This window comes from Oncorhynchus gorbuscha, linkage group LG21 (assembly GCF_021184085.1).
Source record: "Oncorhynchus gorbuscha isolate QuinsamMale2020 ecotype Even-year linkage group LG21, OgorEven_v1.0, whole genome shotgun sequence".
NCBI lineage: Eukaryota > Metazoa > Chordata > Actinopteri > Salmoniformes > Salmonidae > Oncorhynchus > Oncorhynchus gorbuscha.
Genome location: NC_060193.1, coordinates 51,006,999 through 51,029,807, shown reverse-complemented (window position 1 = coordinate 51,029,807; position 22,809 = coordinate 51,006,999). Strand labels below are relative to the sequence as shown.

The 22,809-nt window shown below is 43.1% G+C and overlaps 1 protein-coding gene across 1 annotated transcript in view; it reads left to right on the top strand.

The window, feature by feature from the left end:
- Positions 1-17,369, top strand: part of LOC124008637 (fidgetin-like) — a 66,587-nt gene extending 49,218 nt beyond the window's left edge. Inside the window, exon 3 of the mRNA XM_046320108.1 lies at positions 10,852-17,369. Coding sequence (XP_046176064.1) covers positions 10,852-13,040 — 2,189 coding nt within the window. The 3' untranslated portion in view covers positions 13,041-17,369. The remainder of the gene's footprint in view (positions 1-10,851) is intronic.
- Positions 17,370-22,809: the final 5,440 nt, after the last annotated feature.

Here is a 22,809-nt window from a genome sequence, read left to right as displayed (position 1 = left end):
TGACAGTGAGTTGTATGCATATTAGAGGTCGACCGATTATTATTTTTCAACACCGATACCGATTTATTGGAGGACCCCCCCCAAAAAAAGAAGCCGATACCGATTAATCGGCCAATTTTTTACATTTGTAATAATGACAATTACAACAATACTGAATTAACACTTATTTTGACTTAATATAAAACATCAATAAAACCAATTTAGCCTCAAATATATAATGAAACATGTTAAATTTGGTTTAAATAATGCAAAAACAAAGTGTTGGAGAAGAAAGTAATATGTGCCATGTAAAAAAGCTAACGTTTAAGTTCCTTGCTCAGAACATGAGAACATATGAAAGCTGGTGGTTCCTGAGTCTACAATATTCCAAGGTAAGAGGTTTTTAGGTTGTAGTTAATATAGTATTTATAGGACTATTTCTCTCTGTACCATTTGTATTTCATATACCTTTGACTATTGGATGTTCTTATAGGCACTATAGTATTGCCAGTGTAACAGTATAGCTTCCGTCCCCCTCCCCGCCCCTACCTGGGCTCGAACCAGGAACACATCGACAACAGCCACACTCAAAGCATCGTTACCCATCACTCCACAAAAGCCGCAGGCCCGTAATCATTCATTCAAACAGGAATTTCGTGAGTTTTGCCAGCAGCTCTTCGCAAGCACAGCGCTGTTTATGACTTCAAGCCTATCAGCCTAATGGCTGGTGTAACCAATGTGGCTTGCAGCGCAAGGGGAGTAACTACTCCAAATCTAAAAGCGAGCTACGTTTGAAACGCTATTAGCGCGCACCCCGCTAACTTGCTAGCCATTTCACATTGGTTACACCAGCCATTAGGCTGATAGGCTTGAAGTCATAAACAGCGCTGTGCTTGCGAAGAGCTGCTGGCAAAACGCACGAAAGTGCTGTTTGAATGAATGATTACGGGCCTGCTGCTGCTCAGTCAGAATGCTCTATCAAATCATACTTAATTATAACATAATAACACACAGAAATACGAGCCTTTGGTCATTAATATGATCGAATCCGGAAACTATAATTTCGAAAACAAAACGTTTATTATTTCACTGAAATACGGAACCGTTCTGTATTTTATCTAACGGGTGGCATCCATCAGTCTAAATATTCCTGTTACATTGCACAACCTTCAATGTATGTCATAATTACGTAAAATTCTGGCAAATTAGTTCGCAATGAGCAGGCAGCCCAAACTGTTGCATATACCCTGACTCTGCGTGCAATGAACGCTAGAGAAATGACACAATTTCACCTGGTTAATATTGCCTGCTAAACTGGATTAGTATTTATAACTATTGATTATGATTGATTGTTTTTTCTAAGATAGGTTTCATGCAAGCTAGCAATTTACCTTGACTTCTACTGCATTCGCAAAACAGGCAGGCTACTCGTGGAGTGCAATGGTTAGAGCGTTGGACTGGTTAACTGTGCAGTTGCAAGATTGGAACCCCTGAGCTGACAAGGTGAAAATCTGTCGTTCCGCCCCTGAACAAGGCAGTTAACCCACAGTTCCTAGGCAGTCATTGAAAATAAGAATGTGTTCTTAACTGACTTGCCTAGTTAAGTAGAAGGTATAAGAAAAAATATTTAAAAAATAAAATAAGAATCGGAAATCGGTGCCCAAAAATACCGATTTCCGATTGTTATGAAAACTTGAAATCGGCCCTAATTAATCGGCCATTCCAGATTAATCTGTCGACCTCTAATGCATATGTTGATATTGTGTCTCATTTAGAACCTACGGACCGTGAATCCGATGGCCTGCTCTGTGATTTCGTTGCGTTTGTACGCGTCATCATGTGGATTATTCTCTGACTAGTACATTAGAATAATGAGCCTTTCTCTTCTAGTGTCTCTTTGTGCTGCTGCGGTAACAACCCCGTGAATAGTTATTTTGGATTACCTATCAAAGTCTTCTTTCCCCAAGCACCCGATAGATGGTACTTCTAGAAATGAGTCACTTGAAAATGATCATCGTCCAACACCGTATAAGGTAATGGATAACCATCACACTCCATTTCCCTGCCTCCTCACCCACACAAACGCAGCACTCTTGAAATATGATGCATCTACTGTGCTTAGCGGGCACTTAATGTCTGAAAGCACCCTGTTTGCGTTGATTTACCGACCGCAACGGTAAAAAAAGAGTGCGCCTCGCGACGTTTAGTGTCTCGCCACTTGTTCACTCAATAATTATCTCATTTTATTTACGCAGACAGACAGCTTTAGACGAGGTGAGAGCCTTCCCCTCCATTATCTGTAGGTGGGCCTCTCTCGCTGCCTTTCTACTGCACCCCCACCCTCAGAGTCCACAGTCCCTTAATGACGTCCTCCACGTCGAGGACTTTTCCAAGTTTCGATTTCACGAGGAACACACAGTGCACATAGATATGTAGGCACGCGCGCGCACACACACACACACACACGCACACGCACACGCACACGCACACGTACACGCACACACACTCCACCTGTGTTAAAAAATAAACGTTGAACTGAATGACACAATGACTCTCCTCTACCGGTCGTCCAATCAATGTGGTTTCTAAAAGGATTAGGGCCTTCAGTCTGAAATCTATTTTAATTACTTAACAAGCAGGTAAACAAAGTCGCGGTGGCATCGCCAGTATAGATCCAGGCTGGGGTGTATCAATACCACCTAGCCCTGTGTTAACCCCTGCAGACCCTCTAAAGAAAGGAGATCTTGGGCCCCTCCCAAATTGTAGCTTATTACCTATAAAGTGCACTACGTTTGAACAGGGCCCATTTAGCACTGGTGAAAATTAGTGCACTGTATAGGGAATAGGGTGCCATTTGGAACAAAGTCCTGGACTACGCCACCAGGAGGATCCCATCACCTCTAAGAGGTTTAGAATATATGTAGATGAGGTCCCTCAGCAGTGGCTTACTGTTTTAAATGAGCCCTGTTTTTTTCTACCGTCCTGAGTGTCAGCACATTCTGGGGACGTATTAGGACATGTCCATGCTTGTTAAGGTGAATCTGCAGGATTGCAGTTTGTGTGTGTTCGTGTGTGTGGAAGGTGTTGGAGATGAGGGAGGAGTCATTACGTTGGCTAACAGCGGTGAAAGACATTGTCGGTGTTAACACTGGGTTAAAATGATGTCTCAGTGGGCTACAGGCCCGGTGTGTGTTTATGTATGTGTGTGCTGTGTCTTTGAGAGTGCCATCGTGGGTATAACCGGGTGATTAGGCACGGTGCGCCAGTCACAGGAAATGGACTGTCTGAATGACAGGCCCGACTGCATTAAAGATGAATGGCGAGGCGCTAGGGCGTTAGCGTCCCCGTGTCGCAGCAGCGGCGGCTTAGAGCTCACTCTGAATATCTCTCAATTTCCTCCCTGACTGACATGTGAAGCCATGCACAATTTCCTTGATCCGGAGCATTTGTTTAACTGCGCTCTCCGTTTAACCCAGAGCTCCGATAGTAGGTCTAGTAAAAGGCAATTTATCCCGTGTCAATTTATTATACAGCTCAGGGGAAAGTGTCACTATATTTGCCTAGGTAGATTTGTTTGTGCTCAATGGAGTAATCCAAAGTGTCTGTATTGTCATGTATCTGTATTGGCATGTGTCTGTATTGTCATGTGTCTGTATTGTCATGTATCTGTATTGTCATGTGTCAGTATTGTCATGTGTCTGTATTGTCATGTATCTGTATTGTCATGTATCTGTATTGTCATGTGTCTGTATTGTCATGTGTCTGTATTGTCATGTGTCTGTATTGTCATGTGTCTGTATTGACATGTGTCTGTATTGTCATGTATCTGTATTGTCATGTGTCTGTATTGTCATGTGTCTGTATTGACATGTGTCTGTATTGACATGGACTCTTCACAACATTAGCTCACTTTTAAGGTCTGAAAACATCTGGCAAACTTTTACTGGAGAGTGAACTATCACTTTAACTATCCCTGAAAACATCTGGCAAACTTTTACTGGAGAGTGAACTATCACTTTAACTATCCCTGAAAACATCTGGCAAACTTTTACTGGAGAGTGAACTATCACTTTAACTATCCCTGAAAACATCTGGCAAACTTTTACTGGAGAGTGAACTATCACTTTAACTATCCCTGAAAACATCTGGCAAACTTTTACTGGAGAGTGAACTATCACTTTAACTATCCCTGAAAACTGGCGGGTTATAGTTTCAAGAGCAAATCCATACATGAGGGAGAATTAGTAGGGATGAGGGATCACCAAATTACTAGGAATATTTAAAGGATATCTGTTGGATTTTCTAAAATGACGTGTCACTCAGAATTTCCCGAATTCCAGTTGGTGTTATAATGTTTTTTAATATAAAATCTAATTTTGGTTGATGACAGTTTATCTTTTGTGTCTGTGTTGTCATGTGTCTGTATTGTCATGTGTCTGTATTGTCATGTATCTGTATTGTCATGTGTCTGTAATGTCATGTGTCTGTAATGTCATGTGTCTGTATTGTCATGTGTCTGTATTGTCATGTGTCTGTATTGACATGTGTCTGTATTGTCATGTGTCTGTATTGTCATGTGTCTGTATTGTATTGTCATGTGTCTGTATTGAAAGTGGAAAGTCACTGCTCGCTGTCTGTACTTTTAACTTGCTCTGTTTTTGTGGTTCTTGTTTTCCCTCAGTCTAGTTGTTGTCATGGTAGGCCACCGGACAGCGGTTGGGCTTCAAAGGCTGGTGCTTGGGCTTTGCTTGGACTGTGGGGGTTCGTAACTAATTGGTCAGGTTTTGGGTTCAAGCTATTTTATTTTAATTTTGTTTTATATATATTTCTGTTTTGGAAGGGATCTGTGGAGTGACAGATAATATTTCTGGGATGAAATGATCTGATCCTCAGACATTGGAATTTAAACATTCACGCGAGGTGTTTCAGCTCCATCTTCTCAGACACAAAGTGCTTCTTTAAATCTGCATTTACATACCAACAGAAGAGAAACAAATACTTCAAATATAACTTCATTTGTTCTATTGTCTTTGAGGTTGAACCCCAGACTCCCAAGTCCTTGCTTTCCCTTCTGTTTCAAGCTCTATAAACAGGCAGCTTGATTCTAAGTGGAGTTTTCTGCCTGACAATCTATTGTATACAGGTACCCACATTTCTGAACAGCACTATGAGTATTAGTGGGCCACCACACAATAGTTACCTTCATTAGAAGTACACAAGCGTTTAGGAATCCAGATGACAACATTGATGCAATGTTATGGTTGGGTCATACACTAAGAGTCAAACAGTAACTTCTTAGCTTAGGGACCTGACATCAGTATTTGTAAGTGCAGAGGTTCAATCAATTAACCAAAACACTGAAAGAATTTTGATTGCAGTGTCTGACACTCATTCACGACTAATTACTTAATTAATTGCATTTTAGAGGGCTTAATCACATTATTTTACACGGCAGGTAGCGTGCCAATACGCCATCACCACTGGCTTAGTAACAGTGTCAACGTGGCAGCCTCATTAACAAGGTGACGCACACACACACGCACGTACACACACACAATATCTCGCTGAATTCGAGGTTAAACGATGCCCTCTGCTCTATTTCAGTAATTGCTGTGACCATTTCCTCATGAAATTTAATTGGTCTCTTATTCTCATTTGATGAAGTTAGATCACTTGTCAATCAGTTGCTGCCACAAATTCAGTCTTTCGCCACATTTCATTTCAAAACACACTGCCGAACATGTTCGGAATATATTGCGGCATAACTTGTTTGGCGTGCATAGTACGAGATGACTCGTCGGAAGAGAAGAGCTCTTTGGATGTGTGTTTGTTCACGTCTGTCTCTGTAAACGCACAGGTCTGAATTATGACAGGGCTGAAATAGGCCGTCGCTCACACTACACTCTCTGTGCAGAATCACACAGCAGACGGACTTCAAAGAGCTCATTAGTGCTTTCTAAAGAACTGTTTACTCCACACACACAGACACACACACACACACACACAGACACAGACACACACACACACACACACACACACACACACACACACACACACACACACACACACACACACACACACACACACACACACACACACACACACACACACACACACACACACACACACACACACACACACACACACACACACACACATACGCACACACACCCCTTTCTAATATGCAGCCACGTTGATGCCAATGTCCAGAAACAGAAATGAGTTAGATTTGACCTTCTATATGACGGACAGAAAGGACACAGACATGCCTTGATGCTCTCTGGACGAATCCAGATGTTGTTGGATGTTGTTGCAGATGAGCGCATTAATGCTCGGCCAGACTCACACACTCTCACTCTCTCTCAGAGAGCGCGCACACACACACGCACACACACATACAAACAGTTCCTGATCAAAGTCTAGTTGCTCTTGACAATTTTGCTACACGGCCATTCATGGTGATCCATATTCTTGCATTGGATGTTAATATTAAGAATGTTTTCAATTAGAGTGGCATAATAGTTTTTCTAAGATTAGAGATTTGTGTATTCCATGTTTTAACCATCACGTAGACTACAATGTATGATTCAAGTGCCAGTCTTAGGGCCTGTTCCATGTCTTTGTGGAAGTGCATGAGGTTCAAAGAGTTGAGTTCAAACTCATATGCCCTCATCTGAATAACGGGAGAGTAATCAGTGTTACCTGATTTAAATAGTGCAAGTTATCATTTGGCCCTCATTTGCATAGTGGAGGTAATCACTCTGCGTCTCAAATAGGACCCTATTCCCTATATATTGCACCTCTGGACCAGGGCCTATAGGGCTATGGTCAAAAGTAGTGCACCATGTAGGGAATAGGACACCATTGAGACGCATGCTGTGGCTTTACATTAACCCCCTGATTGGAGAGATGAAGGCACTGATGGAGCCTGACACATCTCTTAGAAGTGTTGGCTTTATTGATGATGGAATTATAAAGATTTCATGTTTTCTAAATGGATTTAAATAAGATAGGGGTGATTGAGGTTTTCTATGTTAATATTACGGTGATAAAAGGGAGGTTAGGTGGTTGTTTTAACTGGGCTGGAATTTGGAAGATGTGTTTTATTTTTTTTACTGCATAGAAGGTCGTGTGGGTGTGTATTTATTTGTGTGTGTGTGTGTGTGTGCTTGAATCTGTTGCACTGCATACCCTCTCTCTCACCCTCTATTTCCCCTATAGCTTCTCTCTCTCCCTTTGTCCCTCTCCCCCTCTGTCATCCCCCCTCTCTTTCCCTCCTTCCCTCCTGTGTGTTTCTCTCCATTGACATGCTGGCAGCTGAACCGTGGTCCCCAGAGCAAGGCCCAGTACACAGTACTAGGAGTCAGACTGTGAATTCTCCAACACAGGCAGGGAGGAGGGAGGGAGGGAGGCATCTCTAGTTAATAATGACACTGTGAGGGGAGAGACTAGCTAGCACTCCAAGGAGAGAGACCATGCTGCTGTGAAGAGAGAGAAAGAGAGAGATGTTGTTTTGGTAGACCAGGGTATTGTGAGAGAGATACAAAGAAGATATACTGTTGTGTTGAAATATTGAAGAGAGATACTGTATTTTTTAGAGATTACAGAAGGGTCTTTATCCCACCCAAACTGTTACTACCATAACCTCTGAACTACTTCATACTCTGCTATCTACAATTGAAATGATCATTCTTCCAATAAATTATATTTACCCCAAAAATTGAAATGCCATCGAAGTATTTTAGAACTTTAGACAAATATTGCAGCTATCGTATATTGGGGAAGTTGGGAGGTTTTTGAACCTCACAATTAGTGTAAAGGATGTGAGAAATACTGCAATAACCACCCACATAGCTATCGGGTGTAATGTCTTGCTGGGTACAAGACATAACCTTCTCCATTAGCTAACCATGACAAATATTATTATAAACCGGAAAATCACAGAGTTGAGAATAATATTTTCTGCTGATGCTTTTTTAAATGTAAATGTAGTTTAAATCCGGATGCATTATGTTTTAGAATTCTCAAATGAGCTGCATTGGCAAATGAATACCTTTTTGTTTTTAACTCCCATCCTTACCTAAACTTCAACTTTTTTACATTTTGGCAATTAGTTCTGTGTGGAACCTCTAAGCCCAAAATATACGTTGAGTATATCCAAACACATTTTACTTTTTTTGACAAAACAAGAAAATAATACAGATGCTATATGATTAATTATCAATGACAACAATTATTCCCATCATGCAGCAGTTCTTTTTCAGAAACCACTGTCAATGAAACGTCATGTTATGAAACACACCACCACCCTGTTCCGTTATATTAGCTGATTGCTGTTTATTGATCAATTTAATCCAGGTTGAAGTATTTCCAAGCCATTTCTGTCCGTCGAGGTTCATATAGTCATTACAATAAGGAGCGTGACATGTGTGCCAGCCCCGGCAAGACTCCCCTCGGCTAAAACCTTGTAAATGAACACAATTAGCACATCGTCATCCTGCTAATTAGCTGCTGGTGTCTGGCGAGACGTCTGGGAGAGAGAATCAGAGAGGAGTCTGGGGGATTTCCCCCGCTCTATTACCAAGCAAACACCATGCTATGCTGACACGCCGAGCGTACTGGAGATGTGTGTTTGTGAATATGTGTGTTAGTGAATGTGTGTGTGTGTGTGTGTGTGTGTGTGTGTGTGTGTGTGTGTGTGTGTGTGTGTGTGTGTGTGTGTGTGTGTGTGTGTGTGTGTGTGTGTGTGTGTGTGTGTGTGTGTGTGTGTGTGTGTGTGTGTGTGTGTGTGTGTGTGTGTGTGTTCACGCCAGTTCCACTTTTAAAAAACAAAAGGAACGTCCGTGGTACGGTAATTGTAAGGCATACAGTGCTTAAACGGCCTCCGACAGTGGATTCATAAGACATGCTACTGAGACTGAAGAAAGGACAGAGGATGGTCATAAATGATCCTCATAATCCGCTGTGTGTTAAATCAAATCAAACAGAGTCCGATCTGAGAGGAGGCTCCTACGACGATGTGGGTCTGGCCTTTGATAGCACCATGCTTTGATAGTGAGATGACTGTGTGTGTGTGTGTGTGTGTGTGTGTGTGTGTGTGTGTGTGTGTGTGTGTGTGTGTGTGTGTGTGTGTGTGTGTGTGTGTGTGTGTGTGTGTGTGTGTGTGTGTGTGTGTGTGTGTGTGTGTGTGTGTGTGTGTGTTAGTATTTGCAGATAGTCTTCGGGGATTATATAAAATAGTGGCTCTTGAGCCTCAGAGGCAACAAAGGGAGCTAGGTGACTGAAGTGTGTGTGAGATGTAGCGAACGAGCCAGAGGAGGGGGGAGAGGGATGAGGACAAAGATGGGAGGGGGTAATGAGAGATGGTGGACAGGGAAAAGGTGCGAGAGAGAAAGGGAAAGAGAAAGGTAGGAGAAAATGGAGATGGAAAGGCAGAGAGAGAAAGAGAGGTGACGGGGTGGAGGTGCAGTCCGGCACTGTGCGGTGTATAGCGGAGGCCTCATACACAGGGTGTTGTAATTCATAGCCAGCTGTGGCTCTGGTGTGTGTGTGTGTGTGTGTGTGTATTGATGAAAGCAGCAGAACACTGACGACGGGGGGAGATTGCTTTGCTGCACTAGGCGAAGCGCGTTCTGAAACCATCTCCGGCCGCCTGAGATGAGAGAGGGATTATGGAGTGACCTGCCATGTCTGTGTCATATTGTTCTGTGCAGGGTGCATTATTTTGTCCTAACCTGGTAGCGACCAGCCCGGTCCCAAGGCAGAGAGGCAGTGTCCTTCATGTGATCTGTCAGTACTCGTGTCATATTTACCATCCGTATTCCTAGAAACAAAAGAAATGCAATCAGAAAAGAATCAGACGACTTAAATGACGACTTAAACGACTTAAATGTCAAGAATGTTCGTTAGTTAGTCATTTTCATGAATGTAATATTTTACGTTTATTAAAGATGCACTTTGCAGAAATCGCTCTGATTTCCTGGCTGCAAAAATGATAATAGTTCGCCTAATTTCAGTTTATGTGACAAAACAAGCAATTATAGTATAGAGAATCATTGTACCATCTAAACCGCTGTGTAACATATTTTCCATAACCAAAATATTGTATTTTTAGCTGTTTGAAGTTGGTGAACAAAACCGAAAGTAAAAGACGTAAAAACTAAGCTTATGAACAGAAAGCATGAAAATAGTGCACATAGAACAGATCTACCGCTTCTTAGACTTGCTTTCAATGAGAATGACAGATCTATAAAATGCATTTCTACGTGAATTTGGTCGGGTCGCCCAAAATGTTACATATTGCCGCTTTAAGCCATTCACTAAATGAAACTGATGGACGTCAAAAATAAAATATACAATTATTATTCACAGTAATTATTATTCAATATACAGTAGCACGTAATGTAAAACTTCATTAAACTAGAACACGTTTTGCTCAGTCGTACATTAGTCATCATGGATGTTAATTATTGATCATGATGTGTGAATCATGTCATAAATGACCCACTGTATAACCTCATAAATGACCCACTGTATAACCTCATAAATGACCCATTGTTTAACCTCCGAGCTCAGATTCATATACACATTCATGAGTTGTATTCTCGATTTTATATTGAAGAAATGGCAGCAGTGAATCTCCATGATTAAGCAAAATACAGTGAGTACTATCATAAGCATGACAGTGTTTGATCACACCCAATAAACTGTCATCACATCACAGCCATTATAATCAATCCGTTGAAGGCATAGCGAAGACCAATTGACAGAGAGCCTAAGTGAAGAGATGCTGAATTTTGAGTGGCTGTACCTTGTCTTATAAATAAGACCAACCTAACTGTCCTGTCTGTCTCTATGCTCTTGCCGTTGCAGGCCTAAAGATGCAGTGGACCCCAGAGCACGCGCAGTGGGCGGAGCAGCACTTTGACATCACCTCCACCACGCGCTCGCCGGCCCACAAGGCCGAGGCTTACCGGGGTCACCTGCAGCGCGGCAGCAGCACATACCAGTACGCCTGGGCCAACGACGACATTTCTGCGCTCACCGCCTCCAACCTGCTCAAGAAGTACGCTGAGAAGTACTCAGGCATCTTGGAGATGCCCAGTGAGAGGGCCCTGCTGAACTCCTACTCCGAGGCCGGGATGAATGGCAGGAAGGGGGAGGGCGAGGCCTGGCAGGAGGGGGTCTACTGCGTCCCCGAGGGGATGTCTATGAGGAAAGGAGGGGTGGTGGCGGAGGTGGCTGGTATGTGCAGCTCTCCGTCCCCGAGCCTGGCCTCCAGCGGCCTAACAGAGCCTGGTTACTCCAGCAGCAGCTGTGGTAGTCACACCGCCACGGCCCTCCACTCCTCTGCAGGCTCCTCTCAGGAATACGGCCACAGCTACAGTGGCTCCTACCTGGGCTACAGCTCCCAGGTCACCACCTCCCCGCTGCACAGCTCCGGTCTCTTGCAGCCCCCTCCTCCGCCCCCACACCCCTCCCTGGTCCCGACCTACAATGGGGGATCCTCCAACCTCTCTGGCTACAATTACCCCCATGCCGGGTACCCCTCCCAGAGCGCTGTGGGGCCAGGCTACAGCCCCGGGGGAGCCCCCCCTCCATCCTCCTACCTACCGTCAGGGATCGCCGCTCCCACCCCCCTGCCCCCCTCCTCCACGCTCCCCGGGTACCCCTACCAGTCGCACAACCTCGGCCCCATCGCGCCCACGCCTCTGAATGGGAGCTCGTCCAACTCTCTGAAGAGAAAAGCCTTCTACATGACAGGGCAAGGAGAGATGGACTCCACTTATGGAAATTTTGTCTATGGCCAGGCGCGCAGCTCCGCAGAGAGCCCCATGTACAGGGTACCGGACAGCAGCATCTCAAATGCGGGCGGAGGGAACAGTTTTGACAGGATCGCTGACAAGTCATCTTTGCCGTTTAATCCCCACAAGCAGCCCATGGCCTCTGAGCAGTCTGCAGGCGGAGCACTCACCCCTCCGTCCTATGCCTCCACCCTGGGTGGCTCGCGCTCGGCTGACTCCCTGGGCAGCTTCACCTCTCCCTCCCTAAGCGACCAAGGGGACGAGCACCGCGTGCACCTCTCCCACCTCTCCCTGACAGGGGCGACCTCATCCTCCCGGCCCGCTGAGGAGCAGCTGAAGAGCAGTGACCCCCACCTCCTGGACATGGTGACCTCTGAGATCCTGCAGCAGGGACCCCCGGTGGACTGGAGTGACATTGCAGGCCTGGAGCTGGCCAAGGCCACTCTGAAGGAGGAGGTTCTCTGGCCCATGCTACGTCCGGACATGTTCAGGGGCCTAGGTTCGGCCCCGAGGTGCATTCTACTGTTTGGTCCCAGAGGGACGGGCCGAACGTTGCTGGGCCGCTGCATGGCCAGCCAGCTGGGGGCGCCCTTCCTGCAGCTCAGAGGTTCCACCTTGGCCACCAAGTGGCTGGCAGAGGGTGACAAGATCCTGCAGGCCTCCTTCCTGGTGGCGCGCTGCCGCCAGCCCTCAGTGCTGTTCATCAGCGACGTGGACATGCTGCTGTCGGCCCAGCTCAACAACGAGAGCCCCATTCACCGGCTCAAGGCCGAGCTCCTAGCCCAGCTTGATGCGTTGCTCCTGGGGCCGGCCGATGACTCCAACAACCACGTCCTGGTGGTCTGCTCCACCAGCAAGCCCCAGGACATGGACGAGGGGCTGCGACGGTACTTTGGACGGCGGGTCCTGGTGCCGCTGCCGGACGGTTCGTCCCGGCACCACATGCTGAGCCAGCTGCTGTCCCAGTCCCAGCGCAAGTACTGCCTCAGTGAGGAGGAGCTGGTGCTGCTGGTCCAGCGCACCGAGGGCTTCTCCGGCCTGGACGTGGCAAGGCTGTGCCAGGAGGCCCTGGTGGGCATGCTGCACACCTCCTCCCAAGGCCTGGACCTCTCGGTGAGCATTATGCCCACAGGCCAGATGCGACCCCTCACCTACCAGGACTTTGACAGTGTTTTTTGCAAATTCCAGCCCAGTATATCGCAGAAAGAGATCGACACATACACCGAGTGGAACAAAATGTTTGGGTGCGGTCAGTGAACCTCGGGAGGGGGGGGTGTCCTCAAGAAAGGGGCGTTGGGAATTCTTTGACCTGGCTGTGGTGCTAACCAGAGAGGAAGTCACACAAGAGGGGCGACGTAACCCCCCCACACATGAGACCTGACACCAGAGGTGGAGAAACATCAAGAGACTTAGTTGGAGTGATACCTGATGGTTTGGCAGGTAACGAGCAGAGATTTCATTAGGATGCTTGACATTGCTAAAGCCAGGCATTGTTTACACATTTTGAAGGGATCAACTTGAGACAGAGGAGGACCCTGTGTGTATATATATATATATACCTTTGTTGTTGTCCCCTAAAATGTAGTTGGCTAACCAAGTGCCTGTAGTGGTGCTTTCTAAATTCTAATTTCTTTTTTATGTACAATGATTTCGTTTGCCTCACAATCTACATTAATGGCATGTGCTGATATTAAGAGCTTTAAACTTCAACAGCGAGATTAAAATTAGAGTGGCGGTTGCCAATGGAGATGGTCAATTTTTTTCTCCTGCCATTTCACCAAGTATCAACAGTATTCCTCAGGGGGTGACAGTAATCTGGACCCCCGATCCATACACTTCATCTCTTTTGATCCTCTGTCTGCAAAGAAAAACTCAGGAAAGTGTTTGTGAATTGTACAGTACCTCAATGACATCACCACACATAAGCACTATGATCCTCTGAGAGTATTAAGACCAGGATTTTTGTCATTTATATCATATCTAGAGAAACAGTGTTAGGTTTACCTCGAACCTTCTAGGCAAGACGGTCAAGGAGATGAAAATGAATGTAACCAGATTTAGTTCTGGAACGACGGGACAAATAAGTCAATATGGAGGTGCTTAAAGTGAAGAATTTGGGGATGTGTTCCGTTTCCATTTGAAGTTTTTTCGAAAATGCGATGCCCTAGTGTGTTTTTCTGATCCTGCCTTGTGTATTGATTGAATCAAGAGCGTTGTTCACCTGGTGTTTTAATGAGGTACTGATGACCACGTATAGTGGATTATATTGTTGTCAACAACCCACAACTCTTTAGATGGAACAGTGGACATTTACATTTACATTTACATTTAAGTCGTTTAGCAGACGCTCTTATCCAGAGCGACTTACAAATTGGTGCATTCACCTTATGTGGACTTCGGTTGCTATTTCGTTATCGCAGGAAGCCATAGAACTGCTGTACTTGACGATGAAGCAGACACCAAATGAAAGAAAGCGAACGGTGCCGTGACACAGTTGTGTGACTCCGTATATTCCCAGGATAAATGCAACATCAGGATCACACATACTTTCTGTTTCACCTTGGTTGGTTTTAACTCACCTAGGAGGCAGCAGAGCCTCCGACCCAAATTGGCTAGTTGCTAATGACTGCTCTATGTCAGCCAGTTGAGTCAGTTTGAATGAGAAAAGGCTGCCATCTTTATTCATCACCGAGGTCAGAGGTTCAGCACCAGGGGCTCAATTCCAAACCGGTTTTCTGTTCCTTACCAGAGGTCCTCATTGGCTTAACCAGGTACAGATCTGACATGATTGGATTGTTCACAGCGGTATGGCTGTAGAGCCACCTAGACCTCTGGAATGCTCTGGGGATTTTCGGTCATATTGCTAACACCTATCCAGTTGTGTCATATCTGCAAGGAGACTCAACAAGGGCTTGCGGGTAGGAGCTAGAAATTGTTTGAAGATATTTGGCCAATCGCATCTTCGTTGTACAGTATGTGCACACATTACCCCAAGAACATGGTCAGGGTGAATATACTACTAATTTGACACTCGTCCTGGCTCTTAAAGGCCCAGTACAGTCAAAAATGTGATTTTTCTGTTTTTTATATATATTTCCACACTATGAGGTCGGAATAATACTGGGAAATTGTGAAAATTATGATAATGTAATTTTAGTGTAAGAGCTGTTTGAAAAGACTGCCTGAAATTTCTGCCTGTTTTGGTGGGATGGAGTTTTGGCCATTCGTGGTGATATCACCATGTGGTAAATTAGTTATTAGACCAATAAGAAAGAGAGTACCAAACCTCTCTGCCAATAACAGCACATGTTCTGTTTTCCACTCCACACTCAGACCACTCCCAGGATGTCCTAGCAAAATTCTTGCTTGAGAAATTGCCCTTTGCTGAGAGTTATATATATATATATATTATTTTGTTTTACCATTTTAATTGAAAGCAATCACAGTAAGGTACTTCAATGTTACCCAGAAATGATTTGATATTGAGATAAAAACAGCTGCATTGCACCTTTAAGAAACGTCCAGTCAGTCTAGTGTGGTCAGTTCCAAAAGACCCACAGAACAGTGATTCATAGCTCATTGTGTTGCATTTGAATGTATTTAGTTTGCTCTTCTTTTGTTCTCTGTGCGTGACTGTTGCTAAGCACCACAATGGCGATGTTGAAGTACCGTAGGTGTATTATTATTATTGTACAGCAGCTGCACTAGAGCATTCCTTTGTGTGTATTTCTGTCTCGTCTTTAATAATCACGGGTTTGCAATCCCCGAGCACTGAGATTGCCAGTACCACGTTGCTTGCGTTTACGTTTTTGTCTGTTTTGTCAACTTGTGACCAGTGTAACGTTTTACCTCTTCCTTAGATTGGTATTCTTTCCCGTTCTGATTTGCATACCTTTTCCATTTTAGCACTCAAAGGAATTTAGATGTAACTTGCTGTGGCTGCACATTGCACTCGTCTACCACGACGTCTCGGATATTTAAGATTGAACACTTCTCCAACTTCTCTCACCTCGGGTAGATTAAAGGGTGGATCCACGGAAGTAACACGACCGTAATATAACCACTTACATGGCCTCTGAAACTTTGACTCAAATGATGCTTCACTCATATAAAATAATGGTATGTGGGTGAAATGTACAATGTTTTATTGATATACTACAAACAAACAAACCTTAAAACACAAAACATCCATGTTGAGGTCTCCGCTTTTGTTTACCTCTGGAGTTACTTAAGAATTAGCTGGATGCACTTTCACCTAACTTTAATTCATCGGAATGTTCAAATGTTTCACACACCTTACACGGTGTCAACAGACTAATACACACAGCCTGAGTGTGCTGTATGTGTAAAAGCTCATCGCTAGAAGGCTTATTCTCGAAATAGAAAATGTAGTCTCCTACATTCTCCTTGACCCGCAGCCCAGGCGTGTGAATCTCACTTCTCCATTCACTCTCACTGAGGAGAGGAAAGGACACGCTGAGGTGTGTGTGTGTGTGTGTGTGTGTGTGTGTGTGTGTGTGTGTGTGTGTGTGTGTGTGTGTGTGTGTGTGTGTGTGTGTGTGTGTGTGTGTGTGTGTGTGTGTGTGTGTGTGTGTGTGTGTGTGTGTGTGTGTGTGTGACAGCGCGGCAACAGCACGTGGAAACTGCAGTGCAGTCTGTCAACAGCCTGACCAGAACGCGGTCTATCCCATAATTCAGTCTGCCATCTCTAAACTGGTGTACATGAGAGCACAAAGAGCCCATTCCTTCACATATACAGTACTTTCGACACAACCAAATCACTTGAATTGTACTTTCCAACCAATCTTATTTTCTTTGTTTTGTTGCTATGTACTCGGCTTCATTTTTGTCTTTGTACCAGAACTGGCAAGCAATGTTATTGGTGGTTTCTGTGTTTGTTTATTTTTCCCTTTCTATTCAATCATTTTATTATAGTGTTCTTTAAAACATTTCTACCTCATGGCTACATATTACACATGTAGTATTTCATTTATGTCTTTTGAATGTCCTACATTTGTTGAAAAATCTAAACAAAAGAAAAAGGAAGTGGGTGGGGAGCAGGAAATCACAGGTCCTTGAGCTTGAGTCTACCTCAGAGGCACTGAGCAGAGGAGATGGTGGTACAGTCTAACGTGTGTCTGACAAAACTGGATGCACACTCACTCAAGACACCGAGCGACATATAGACACACAACACCCGCAAGGAAACATTTTTGGTGGACGGGAGAAAACTGTTGGACTTTGCAGGTCCTCTCCGAGGTTTCTCTTGATGCATCAACCAATGCGTTGCTTTAATCTTTGGTGAACTGTAGTTGTGTGATTGTGTATATTACGTGGGCACACATGAATATGATTTGGTTTGTGTGGGATTTTATATATAATTAGTATATATAAAACACACTTGCACAAAACTTTAACTGAGTGTAACGTGTTTCTGTTGTACATATTTATATACATAAATACATACAAAATGCACCACATACATGTTTATATGTGTGAATATGTTGCCATACTTGGAGTCGACTTAAATGTATTTTCATGTAATCTGTCTGAGGTACAAAAGACAACAACTGATTCATTAAAGATGTTTTCTTGAAATAACATTTTCTGGTTGTATTTTTTAAGATCTAAGGTCTTCAATTGGGTTTTTGTGTTCCTTGAAAATAAAGCTTGTTTTCATGACATCCTCTAACTGTGTTGAATGCCAACATAACAGTAGAGTTTACACTCTTAGAAAAAAAGGTGCTACGTAGAACCACAGGGCTCTCCGGTTTGTCCCCATATGGGAACCTTTTTTGGTGCTAGGTAGAACCCTTTACCTAAAACCCTCTATGTAGGACTCTTAAAATGAACCCCATGTATATGGTTCTTCCTAGAACCCTCTGAAGGATCCTTCCAATAACCATTTTTTATAATCTAAAGGTTCTTCCTAGAACCCTTTATGAATGGTTCCACCAGCCTTTAAATGAATTATAGCAATACATTATACACTGATTGTACAAAACATTATGAACACCTTCTTACTAATGAGTTGCACCCCCTCCACCCTTTTGCCCTCAGAAGCTCCTTCATTTGTCAGGGCATGGACTCTACAAGGTGACGAAAGCGTTCCAAAGGGATGCTGGCCCATGTTGACTCCAATGCTTCCCACAGTTGTGTCAAGTTAGCTGGATGCTCTTCTTGATACACACAGGAAGCTGTTGAGTGGGATGAACCCAGCAGCGTTGCAGTTCTTGACACACTCAAACTGGTGTGCCTGGCACCTACTATCATATCCCGTTCAAATGCACTGAAATCTTTTGTTTTGCCCATTCACCCTCTGAATGGCACACATACACAATCCATGTCTCAATTGTCTACAAAAATCCTTATTTAACCTGTCTCCTCCCCTTGAAGTGGTTTTAACTGTTGACATCAATAAGGGATCATAGCTTTCACTTGGTCAGTCTATGTCATGGAAAGAGCAGGTGTTACTAATGTTTTGTACACTGTATATATCATGAGGCCTTTCATTGAGGGCCTAGTTATACCCTAACAGAGTGGTGTTAGGAAACCCTGGTTTACAGGCACTTCAGGCCTGCAATTCACATTATGCTATCTTGCAAAGTGATGTGTAATTCCTAATGGAATCCAGACAGAGTTAGGATATCCAACAAGTCTAATTTTTTATCACCCGCAACATTCATTCAGAATTAGGGAAGATTGAATACTGAGACTACCTCAATGATCTAAACGGTAACAACCATCTCTTTAACGTGGGCAATAAGTCCAACGACTAACAGATTGGTTTAGTTAAAAAATATGTTATTTGTCTTTGTGTAGCATGAAATTAAATCAACCAATCAATGTACATGCAAGAACACATTTGAAAAAATTCAAAAAATCCCCCTAAAATAGAACATGCTGGAAAATATGATATATGGTTCCATGTAGAATCCCTCTTGCCTTCAAAAGATCCCTTATTGCCTTTCCGAAGAATCCTTGCCTTCCAAAGATCCCTTATTGCCTTTCCGAAGAATCGTTCTTGCCTTCCAAAGACTCATCAAAGACCCCTTTCTTCCAAAAACGGTTCTTAGGATGTTATAATTCTAGGTAGAACTCTGCCTTACAAAGAAATGTTGTCTTCCTGAAGGGGTTCTTCAGATCAAAACAGTTCTTGGTAGAACCCCATCTCTCTGCAAAGAACCCTTTTTTTCTAAAAGTGTAGTTTCGATTTAAATCAAGGCTGTAATTTTGAAAAAACAAAGTCCCTGCTCTGCAAGATCTTAGTAATATATATATATATATATTTTTTTTGGGGGGGGGGGCTAATTGAATTGTTTAAATATACTTTAATGTTAAATATTGTTTTTACACAATGTACATTTCCTGTAGTGCAAATGATTTGATATCAAACACAAATAAAAAGGAATATCTTCACAGCAAGATGCCCTGTGTAAGCAGTATACAGTAGATAATGCACATTTTTTAACAAACCTTGTGCCACCTCAACCTGCAACGTGTGCAATTAAAATATTTCTGTTTTTGCAGTGCACCAAAAGTGTAGTCATACATTTCTCTCATTAAAATGTAACAATTCATTTATTTTTGTGGGTAAAGTGTCAAGTGAAAACACTAAAACCTTACCTCACACAAAGAATTCACATAAAATGACTACCATGAATGTAAATTAGGTGCTTTTTTCTCTACCATTTTTGAAAGCATCATTATATGGTTGATGGTAAGCGTAGGAAGCTAGCTACAGTGTAATTAGCTGTGCAAAGCAGACGGAGATTTCAGGTTGCTGAGCAATGGAGTTTCTGCTTGGTCTTTGTCTATTGTACTTTGCTACATGTTATCTCTATGAGGTCTGTGAGATTTGAGGTTCAGCCACTGCTCCTTTTTCTTGCCTTGCTTTTAAAACAAAACATGAAATGTTAACTTGATTTGAAAAGCTACAACCAGTCCCATCCTTACTGCGTGTATGTACATTCTACTACAGTTTGGCCCAATATGTTGCAGGTCCAAGGTCTTCTCATTACAATACAAAACTTGGATGGGCTTATAGATACAGTACATAATGTTAGCTCATTCAGGTTTCATTGAAACAGTTATATATGTATGTATATGTTATGGTAATCGTACGACTACCGGTAGATCATTGGTGGAGCTCTGTTAAATCAATGTGTTGTCATTTTGTTGATATCAAAGAGGCACTTACTCCTGTGCTCTTCATTTGCATTGCAAATATTGGTGTGTGCATGCCTGCGTGCGTGTATGTGTGAACTTGGAGGGTTACTCTGGTAACCACTGCACACCTAGAATCACCTGGCCAGAGCAAGACTCAATAGGATACACCTAACATACCTCTCCCCGCACAACAATTCACATATGCAACGTGATAATTCTCTTTATGTAGCCTTAAATGTGCAATAGATTCAAATTGTGAGAGGAAATTGCCCAAAGCTCTAGAAGAGGTGGATGGAAAGAATACATTATGCAAATAACACAAAGGACTGAAGCACTTGAAAGCCTAATTCCACTATAATCAGCATACTGTGTCGTTTAATATGTTTTCACCTCTTATTAAAAGTGACTGTTCTTCTGCACTGTCAGCCGGCTGGATCTGACATTGGACTCAGACCACGGACAGACCATCACACTTTCGCATTCCGCCGCCAGAGCTTTTAGATGATGGTTACATATCCCCCCCCCCCCCACAAGTAATTATGCGCCGGAGTCCAGAAATAAGGTTTAATTACACAGTAATCGCCTCTGATGGACACTAGGAAGTGGTGAGCACTGCCAGACTGCAATCCATCAATGACAAACCTCTGTCCACTTTTAATTCCTCCTCATTTGCATCATAACCTCCGCACCAAGTTGCACAACCGCTGTTAAATGCTAATGGGACCTGTCTCTCCACTCAAAATGAATGCTTAAGCCCCATTTCACTCCCTCGCTCTTTTATCCTACTCTATCCTTTCTCTCTCTTTTTTTCTCTCTCTCTGTCCATCGCTTCTCCCTTTCTCTCCCTCCCTCTCTCAGCCAGCGTTAACGGGTGAAGAAAACCCACAGCGTGGTCAGTGATGCGCTAATTGGGAGCAGTTTTATCTCTCCAGCACTAATAGCGGCCCTGCACCGACAACCCTCAGCATGGATGGTGTGGAGGGTGTGAGAGGAGGATGGAGAGAAGAGGCGAGGAAAGGAAAGGAGGAGCGTAGTGGGCATGTCCTGTATAAGAAATGTAGATCACAGCACAGATCTAAGTATGATTGGCCCCTCCAGTCATAGTTACTGCGAGTCTGGAGGGACCCCGTACACAATTTCCAGCTTCATTAATTGAAAATTGTGTTTTTCTTTTCCCTTTTGGTGGGGGGGGGGTGAATCAAATAAAACACCTTGGCCATTTATCAAGCATTTTGTCTGTTTTATTCCCACCACTCCTTGACGATGAAGTGGGGGACTATCTAATAATCGGTGCAGTCATGAGGAGTCGCTATAATCCAAGCCCTGATTGTTTCACCGCTCTAACAGAGAAGTAAATAACCACAATGTTTTGCTGTGTTGATGCAGAGACTGTGTGGAAAATAATAATTTGAAGTCTCATCACAACACACATCATGGAAATAAATCTGATATTAAATATTCCACACTGGCTCTTGATAGCGCACACAAACACCTTCTTTTTTCATCATTAGCGCATCTTGTTCATTGCATTTTACCGTAATTGGAATCAACATGTATTGTTCGAATTTGTGACCTCCTACTTGTTTTCCCTCAGATGCATAAAAAAAATATTCATGTTGAGAGGGACTGATAGCAAAGAACACAAGGTACTATTTTTTTAAATCAGCGTTTGTTTTATTAGCGTCGTGTTTCTTTAAGCAAAGTGTTGTTGAAAGAGGCCCTTAGTGGTTCAAAGTTCCTATTTTAATCAATTTCAGTGTTTTAGAATAAGAATTTTGCATTCTTAAGAAAATACATTCAACTACTTAATCTATCATCTGTGTGTCTGTTTTCAAACAGGTAATATTTTTAAGCAAATTATTTGGGGTGTAGGTTTTTAGAACAAAACGTAAGACACATTCTTAAGTATAATCTTGAAGAGTGCACAGACTTTGTTTCCTCAACAATGTCTGTTTTCCTAGAGCTGGTCTCTTCCCAACACTGTCACTCCTCAGGCAGCCTCGATGCCTCCCTGCCTCGCTCTCAGAAGACATAACATTAATTTGTGCCCTTTTAAAACAAGCGTGCTTGGAGGTTTCAGAGAGACATCGCAAAACAATATATATCTTAGCATGTTTTTAAAGGGATAGTTCACCCAAATTACAAAAAGCACATTTTTTTGTCATTTGAGTGAACAATCCCTTTAAGGTTGTCAAGACTGGATATTTTTTGCTGATGCTTAATATGTAACTCTGGTTTATTAGTCCTTTCCCTATGCAAATTATACATTATTAATAATGTATTATTTTTATGATAATACATGATTATGATAATGAGAGACATCTTTTAATGCATGACATTGACATTGAGATATTGATAACACGTTGCATTTTGCCATGCAAATTGTATGTCTGGAACTTATGGAATAAGCCTAATTGACACTTACTTCAGGTTGTCGATAAATACATGGACAGTTCAGTCTCAGTGATAACCGCCATTTGTTATACTCAAGCCAATACACCATTCACTTATTCAGTTTCATTCATGATGCCTTATCATATCCGATAGAGACAAGATCAAATGTTCTCTCTCTTCACTATAGCACTGCTATTCATAGATGTACAGTATCTTCATTGACTATCATCACAAGTCATCGGAGATGTAGCCTATCCGTATCCCTGCCCAAACATTTTAGATTAGAGTTGATAGAGCTAATAGACAATATGGCGGGTATAACGTCCCTTATCAGTGCGGCGCTCCGTCTATTACTGAGCCCCAAACGTTCGCTAATGACTCAAACAAGCGGAGATCAGTTTCATCCAGTCCCCCTCAATGACGGGGAGTCAGATGCTGATGTCTTCATTTCATCTCCCTTCTC